Here is an 8679-nt window from a genome sequence, read left to right as displayed (position 1 = left end):
TCGCACTAGGAAGTTTGTCTGTGGATGCATGCTTGTATGTGAAACGTCACCCCAGTAAGGGGGGTTGGGGCTAGGGAGGAGGAGAGTAGGTGACAAGCCTATCCAAAGAGCTGGGGGAGGTGCAGATGGGTGGTGATTGGATTTGACTGTTTCTTCTTTCTTTCTTGACGTGAATTGCTGGAGTGTGTATGGGGGCGGGGGCTTAAGGGAGGGTATAGTGGCAACTGCCCTGTGATTGGTTGTGGCAAATGAAGACTGTTTAAAGAGAATACATTTATAATTGTTGAAGGCAGTGGTTTGCCTTAAAGATTGAAATAAGTCAAACGTTACACTGCTGTTAAAAATGTTGAAAGAAAATGTACATTTTGATGACTGAAAATTGATTAGTTGTTTTTTTTGTGGGATTAATTGATGCTGGTTGAACACGTTGCTGTTTAGCAGCAAATTGGATGTTTCTTACCTAAAATCACACATGGGAACAATCTTGCGGCTCCGTGGCTGTTGATGTCTTCTCGACACTGGAACAGTTGAATAGCTGCTGCTGCCTGCCAGAGACGGGTTTGCTGTTTGCTCGCTGCACACTGAGGTTGGGTAGTTCTGTGTTTGCTCTTTCTGGCCTGATTTGGAGGTGATCTTTTTGTCCTCATTCCTTAAAGGGCAGGAGTGATTTCCTTAACTCCGTCTTTGTGTACTTGGCACCATTGCTCTTACCACTTGTATCCACACATGGTTTCAAAGCACAGGATTCCATTGATTTCAGGTTGAAAATGAATGATTATGAGTAAAATAACGTGCCACAAAAATGCTGCTAAATTTCCATACTTGTGCCGCTAAATTTCCTAACCCATGCCGCAATATCCTGGGGGTCTGCCAGAGGCATCTATTAGCTTGGACTCTTTGTCCAGAGATGGTGCATCTCCTGTAGTTTGTGAATTTGCTCTTTTATGAGCATTGGATACAACTAAAGAATCTAAAGGAAGCTGTCCCTTAATAAAAATTGGGTCGGATGGGTGGGATTTATATTTTTATATCCACCCTGGGTTTATAATGTATGCCCTCACTGGATTTTTAAAAATGTCCTCAGCATGCCTCATCATACCTTTTAACATAAGTAGTGACTGTTGTCTTACGTGTGGTCCCTAATGTTTCAAATAAGAAATCTTCTTCCAAAGATTCCTTGAGCACAGTAACTCCATGGTATGTGGCTGCCCTTGCAATTAACTCCTGATATGAGGTCTTGTCATCGGGATGGGAAAGTTTAGCAGGGTATATATCTGGGTCTGTATCTGTAGGAGGATCTATATTTTAATCATCCATTCGATCTGTATCAGAATTTGTACCCGGAGAGCCCTGTGGTCTGATGTCCAGAGGGTCTTATTGTGGTATAATAGGTACTGGTGAAGATGGTGGAGGGGTATGAGAAATGGGGTAAAGAGGACTCGTAGCAATGTCCTCCTTTTTAAGAGGGATATTATATTCAGTGTCTATCTTTCTTTTGTAGGATGGTATCATGGGTTTTGCTGTAATATATCCAGTGTCTGGATTTTTATTGAGTTTCTTCTGTTTTGGATCCAGCTTTTCTTGCATAGTTTCCAGAACTGGCTCTGGAGGCTTTTGAGGAGCATCTTTCTGTTTTGGTGCTGAAATTTTCGATACCGAGCTGGATTTGTCTTTTTTTGTCTGTCGGAACCGAAGGTTTAGGTGCCCAAGTGATAGTATCTCAACTCGAGCTGAAGGCTTGATGTGCACTTTCGGTGCCGAGCTGGAGGGCGGGGCATTTGAAGCAGGGTCTCGGTGCCTACCATGGACGGAAGCGGGTTTTGTGGGTAAAAGGGCTTTGGTACTCATGGCACTTTGACCAGGTGGAACATCATGTGACTCCAGTTCTATCTCCAGCTCGGAATCTGAATCTTGGACGGAGAAGGCCTCTTCTTCCTTCACTGCAGACACTTCCATTTCTTCCTGTTCGATATCTTCTCCAAAGTTATTGGGGGTCTCTTCGATGTTTTGTCGCTGCATTTCTTTCTGTCAAGCCCAGCGATCTCGGAGGGTCTTTGTTGAGCTAAATGAGCGACAGGCATTTCAGTATTCTTCCTTGTGCTCTAGAGACAGGCACAAGTTACAGACTTTGTGAAGGTCGGTGCGTGGATATCTGTGGTGCCACCGAGGGCAGAATTGGAATGAGTCTGTTCCATCGGCAGATTGCTCGATGTTGGTCTCTCAAGTGGAAATGAAAGTGAAAGAAACGGGCTAGACCCGAAAGCCGCGGTTGGGGTTTTGCTGATCCAACCATAAATGTTTTCAGATTTTCGACATGCAGAGGATGAGAAAACGCGTTTGAAACAATACCGACGTGGGTACAATGGGTTGCGAACTGAAGGGATTCCAATGAACAGTCGCAAATTACGACCGAACTAGATGGCAGAAAGAAAACAATCTAACAATGGAGTTGATGCCCATGCGCACTATCACCGAATGAGGATTCACAGTACCTTGTAACTGGAAAAGACTTCTTTGAAGAAAAACAACTTGCAAACATCTAAACCCAACACTAGATGGCAGGAGAATGCAACGTATGTGTATCTATAGCACACATGTCTCGAACAATGAATTTAAGATTTTTTCACTACCAGGACAAGTAAAACATAAAAGTACATGTCCAGCTTTTTAAGTGCACTATACCCTGCCCTATGGACTGTTGAGGCCCTACCCTAGACGTGGCTTATGTGTATTAAAAAGGAAGGTTTAGGCCTGGAAAAAGGCGCATTTTGCCAGGTCAAAATGGCAGCTTTAAACTGCACACACAGACTTCAATGACAGGCCTGAAACATGTTTAAAGTGCTACTTAAGTGACTCAATGAGTGCTGCAGGTCCACTAGCAGCATTTAATTTACAGGACCTGGGTGTATGCAGTACCACTTTATTAGAGACTTACAAGTGAATTAAACATGCCAACTGGGTGTAAGTCAATGTTACCATGTTTAAGGGAGTGAGCACCCACACTTTAGCACTGGTTAGCCGTGGTAAAGTGCACAGAGTTCTAAGGCTAGCAAACATGAGATCAGCAAAAATGGAGAAGTAAAGCAAAGAATTTGGGGGAAGACCACTCTGAAGCGGACAGGTCTAACAGATCTGAAGCCCCACCTTCTGATACACTTTCAACAAATTCCTAAAACCCCTAATTCAGACATCTGGTATGACAAAAGAGTCACCCCTCTTTCTACACCATCAGTATATAGAAGCGTTCCTCCCCACACTCTGGCCAATCCGGTTTTCCATAGGGTCTACTTACTCTCATCCTTTTCAAACTCTTCCTTGAAGGCACGTTTGACACCCACCATTCGATCATATTATAATTAACTGTTGTATGTTATGTCAAATTGTGTTTGATAAAGTACTTGGGGTCTTTGTGGCTGGAGCCATGCTACAGACAACCCCTAAAAAGAAATAAATCAAGTCTTTCATAGCTCCTTTTGCAAAACTGCTCTCTTCCATGGGTCAGCTCAAGGCAATGCCATGTAAAATTCAAAAATAGGAACTTGGTAATTTCTCATTTTTTTGCCACAGTTAACAGGAAAAGGTGAAGACAAAAAAATAAGCCTTTTTCCCCAAACTGGTTTTATTCATTTGTTGAGAAATACGTTTCAGATGTTACAATTAGGCCAATTTTCTGGGAAAACCAAAACCACAAATAAATTATCAGACAGAGAAAAGGTTGCACTCAGTCAAGGCCACTGAGATAACTAGCGTTATGCCTGCAGAGAGGCCACAGAGCTCCCACTTGTGGAATTTTGACATACATCAATCACCCTAAAGACATTTCTTCTAGAAGGCGGAAGTTCTGGAACCCAGATGCTCCAACTCCAAATGAGAGGCTGGCTGATTGGTGCGAGGTAATCTCTTGCCCAAGCTAAAGAGATGTCATGTTGGATTTTGTGCAGCTTCATGAGACGTTACAGCAGGTGGGAGGGCCAGCATCTGCTGTGCAGGCCATGAAGTGAGATCCAAGGGAACAGACGTCTAAAGAATCAACAGCATAGTTTACAATCAAAGATGTATTGCATTCCGGAACACAGTGTAAGACAGTGCAAACAAATCATCGCCTTACAGCGGGATTTATATGAAACATGTTTTTCAATTACATTTTCGTGCAGTTTCCCTAATTGTATATGTAAGTGGTAAACATGTATTCTTCTCTGTAAAAACAAACAATGCAGGGGGAACAGCTAATAGCCATCAATGGCTTGTGCAACTATTTAGATTGGTAAAAGAATTTACAGGACTGAGATATTCCATGCTACTGATGTTCTATGGTGTGGAGCACAGCATAGTGCAGAGCAAGCCTCTAGGGTCTTCTTTCTGGGCAATGATGTGTTGCAGTATATCCCACCATCTGTGACTGGCCAGGACCTGGTTTCTGAGCTGCTGAACCACTGCACTGTGTGCAGAGGTTATAGAGCTCTTCAGACTGTGGACACGGGGCACTATATGAAGCGGCACTGGGCAGGCTAGCCTTTTTTAAGTCTTGCATCTGAAATAGGTGTTTTCTGTTTGGCTTTTTTTGTATCCTATCAAAAGAGAAAAGACAAAAAGAGTTCAAAGTGCATTTTGTAAAACCAGTTTTGATTTTTTTACGATCCAAGGAGTATAAAACATACACAAGGAAAGTAGGGAAACAAGAAACAAAAAACATAAGAATTGCAACAAAAGTACCAAAAATAATTTAACTCTTTAAAGGGTTGCCACATACCATTGCACTTACAAAAGTTTTTTTCCATTAAAGGAATTAGTAAACCCTCAACCCAGTCACTTTCTTTTAAGGAGAAATCTTCCCTGAGGGACCCTTCAAGCAGCTTGCTTTCTCTTCTTGGGTTGTCCACTTCTCTCACCAAGCAGACAATTCTGCTTGAAGAAGCGCTTTTGCTAATAGTGACTAAATGTGTTGCAGCGTTGTAGAGACAGGTCTGTGTGCAGTACAAGACAGATGTCTGGATTTACACTGCATTTCTGTAGCACTCCCTTTAAACCAACAATGCTGCACAGACAAACAGCTGAAGGAGAGTTGGGTGCTAAAAACTTTGAGGTACTTCAAACCCAAGGGAGAAGCTGTCAGGGTCTTAACATAGAATACGACGGTATGGAAAATGCAGAGTTCTCAGGGAATACTTACAAGTCTTCATTATTTAAGAGGTAGCAACAACAAGGCCCACTTTCTGGGAAGCTTCTTTCTTGGCTTGGTGAGCCTGCAACACGGCGACAGCCTCCTCTACCTACAACGGCAAAAAGAAAAAATTCAGGAACCAGGGGGATGTATCAAGCGGACGAGGGTTTCAAGTGCAAAAGGAAGGTGGGATGTTTTTGAGCGCCTCTGACATTTTTGCGAAGTTGAGACATTCTTTAGGCTGGAGGGGTCCTACGGAGTAGTGAGAAGCAACATTTTTATAGTGTACACTATGGGCAACTGAGTAGTTTCTAGGAACTAAGGTAAGGGAGATGTTCTCTGATGAAAGGTCATTATTGATGAGTAGAGGGTGGGGACTGCCTCAGTGGGCCAATGAACAGGCTGGGCCATTTTATGAAGCATAAATATAGCATTTGATAAGAAAGGAGGATAAATGTCCATTTGCACCATCATGTACTTCATGAGGTTGAAATTTTACCACGAACACATGATGTTGAAATTTTACCAAGAGCAGATAGGAGGGCTGGACAGAGATGCCATGTTTACTTCACATTCCGTTGATCCTCACCTTAGAGCGAAGGGATTCTGGAGACTCCAACATGTGTAGCAGCTCTGAGTTATCGATCTCTAGCAGCATTCCTGTGATTTTTCCAGCAAGGCTGGGATGCATAGCTTGGATAAGGGGGAACAATCGCTCTCCTAGAAGGAAAGAGGATGTATCAATAGAGGCACAGAGACACCAAAGTACATCAGAAAGCAGCATGTGGTCAGCAATACATCTGCATGTTTTAGTGAGGGGCCCATTAGAGTACAGCAAGGTGAGGCCATCTGGGGTGGTTTTTTGGGAGACTCAGACTGGTGGGATCAGGGGGTGGGTTCAGTGGACATCACCAGAGGTAAATGGATGAAGAGAGTTCTGGGAGAATGGTGAACAGAGGTAAAATTAAGATTCAGCTGGTTTTCAAGCGAGGCCTGTAGAGGTCAGCAGGAGATGGAGGAGAGGTGGAGTGGACAAATGCATTGTGGAGTTCTACAGCAAAAGTGTAAAGTGGCAGCAGAAATGGGTGGTAGTGTGGACAGTCGTAGCCACTCTGAGGATGGGGCAGCACAAGTCATTAGAGATACGCAGACGTCATGCCTTATAAAGAGTCAATGTGGGACTGGTCACCAGTCCAGGTTGAGATCATGTTTAATGGGGGGCCAGTAGCTTGTTAATAGCGACAAAATATTGTTTATTACATAGTATTCACTGGACTAACTCTTATGATTATTCCTTTTATACCTTTAGTCCCACTCATGGACACCCTTCCTTGAGGGCATCCCTTCCACTCCTTTAGTAGCAACTGGCTCCCATGTTTCCACATCAAAGGAACAAGCACTTTTGGAGGGTCCCACCAAAGAGATCCCTGCATGACAGCGTTGAGGCTCTTAAATGTGAACTAATTGTACAACCCTGAATTGGGAAGGAACTCTCCTACCACAACCAAAGGAGGCTTGCTCATGTGGCCATCAGTGCAGAGCATGGAGAATGACAAATACCTCGCCTTTGGGCTTTAGACTGCTTTGGTCTACGCCAAACCGCTCTGACCCATCTGCTTACCCATCACTAATGAGTCATGTCATTTGATGCTGTACCTTCTGAAGGTGCACTACCGTTTCAAAGACTAGTTTCCTAGGTGTAACTCTAGTTAACAACCTACTCCCCCCACACCTCCCTCTGACTTCAGGTAGACCCATCTTACTGTAATCTCTTACCATCATTCAAACAAGCTGTACATTTTCAACATGTGGCAGTTCTAAGTCTCCGCCACCAGCACGCACCATCTTACTATGCCTGAACAAGGTACACTGCTGGACCTTTCTTGATTCCCCACATCTCTCCTTACTACCCATCACATTAACATTAGTGGTGATGGCCTAGTTCAGTAGCTCAGTAGAGTAATGCATTCAATGCAGGGATCAGTTTGACCACAGGGTGGATTACCAGTTGGGCACTATCATCCTTATCCTTCTAAGGTAAAATCATGAGCATTTTTGAGTTGGCTCCCAAAAACATCTATTTGTCAATGGTGTCAAGATATTCCTCAAGGGTGCCACATTTGCTCTACAACTACAGGTGTCCAGTTATGTTAGCTACAAGTAATCAGCCAATATGTGTCTAGAGGTGACCCAGAATGTACGATGTGGCAGACTTTGTTGCTAGCGAAGTGTCACTTAAAAGTGACAAAAGGTCCAAACATCCAAATGTGGAATAGAGAAATGCTAAATTATCAGAAAGAGAGAGCAAATCTCTACATAGGGACATTGTAAGAGCATAGGACACTCAAAATCAGAGCAACTCCAAATTTGTGGGACGATTGGAGCAAATTCCCAGTATAATTGAGCACTGAACATGCTCCCTTGGGATCAATATACTTCACCCACCTTAAACGATAATGTGAGGAGATGGGGTGCATTATATGGTGTGGTTGTGCGACCTCACCGTGAAATACACTTACTAACCAACCCTTTAGGACCAGCAGGTTTCATTTGTCAAACCTTTGGTTCAAACCGGATAGCTGTGGCTCTGAACAGCAAGGCTTACACAATGTAAGCCATTTAAACAGTACCAAAATATTAGAAGGAGAAATCGACAAGACCCCAAGGAAATCAAACACAAATTTATAAAAATAAAATGTAGTTTTAGGTATTTCTTTTACACTACTATGAAAAAGATCCACAGAAGGGTTCCAGAGATATGGAATTTACAAGTAGTAGTAAACCAAAGCATTTCACTCAACTGTGAACAAGCATTGGCAAATTCAACAAATTTGACACATAGAAATGTTTTCACTAAAAAGTTGGGCTACTTTGAATGCAGTCACTTAGAGTCACTTTAGGTGACCAACCCTAGTAAGGAGCCAGTCAGGGGGATCACCGAGGTTATCAAAAACAGTTACCATGAGGGTAGAAGGAATCCACAGTCAGTTCCAGGCACTTTTATCTTTTGCAGTGGTTTCCTATGGAAGTGATCCCAAAGCAAGGGATGGAGGATGGTGAAGATGCTCAAGGAATGTCATGGGTGCAATGTGGTCGACTTGGGGAGGGGAGGGGGTAGTCTTCCTGCAGCTACTCCTTGGTCCAAGGGGTAAGACAGTCCTTGTCACAGGGTCGACGTCCCTCGAAGTATTCTCGGTACTGGCAGAAGTCCAGATGCCACTAGGTTACTAGTCACACAAAAAGCAGTCACTGCCAAATCCTTCCCTTGGCGATAACTCTGCTTCTGGGCGACCAAGCAGCACTCCAACATCTACCCGGCTCAGCGAACACTGTTGCAACTTTGAATGTCATGTCCGGGTTTTTGGTGCTTGTTGGAAGGCGAACCCCGGGGGAGTCGGAGAGACCACCCAGGGGGGCCCCCACACTGTACGAAGTAGCCGAGCGCTGCTGAGAAGCCTCCTAGGAGAGGTCCTTCTCCTATACCGTTCCAGCACAGTAACACCACCACACAGGACTCG

General features: G+C 43.8%; 1 protein-coding gene and 1 non-coding gene across 4 annotated transcripts in view; both read right to left on the bottom strand.

Moving 5' to 3' along the window:
- Positions 1-3595: 3595 nt before the first annotated feature.
- Positions 3596-8679, bottom strand: part of PABPC4 (poly(A) binding protein cytoplasmic 4) — a 147046-nt gene continuing 141962 nt past the window's right edge. For all 3 annotated transcript variants that reach the window (XM_085648354.1, XM_085648355.1, XM_085648353.1), the window contains 3 exons: positions 5751-5881; positions 5171-5270; positions 3596-4568 (listed from right to left, as the gene is read on the bottom strand). In XM_085648354.1, coding sequence (XP_085504480.1) covers positions 5184-5270; positions 5751-5881 — 218 coding nt within the window. In that variant the 3' untranslated portion in view covers positions 3596-4568; positions 5171-5183. The remainder of the gene's footprint in view (positions 4569-5170; positions 5271-5750; positions 5882-8679) is intronic.
- LOC146857743 (small nucleolar RNA SNORA55) lies at positions 4938-5070 on the bottom strand. The gene has a single exon (XR_014980386.1). It is a non-coding gene; the product is annotated as a small nucleolar RNA SNORA55 (small nucleolar RNA).

Source organism: Triturus cristatus, chromosome 3_2 (genome assembly GCF_964204655.1).
Source record: "Triturus cristatus chromosome 3_2, aTriCri1.1, whole genome shotgun sequence".
Taxonomy (NCBI): Eukaryota; Metazoa; Chordata; class Amphibia; order Caudata; family Salamandridae; genus Triturus; species Triturus cristatus.
This window is presented reverse-complemented; position numbering and strand designations above follow the sequence as displayed.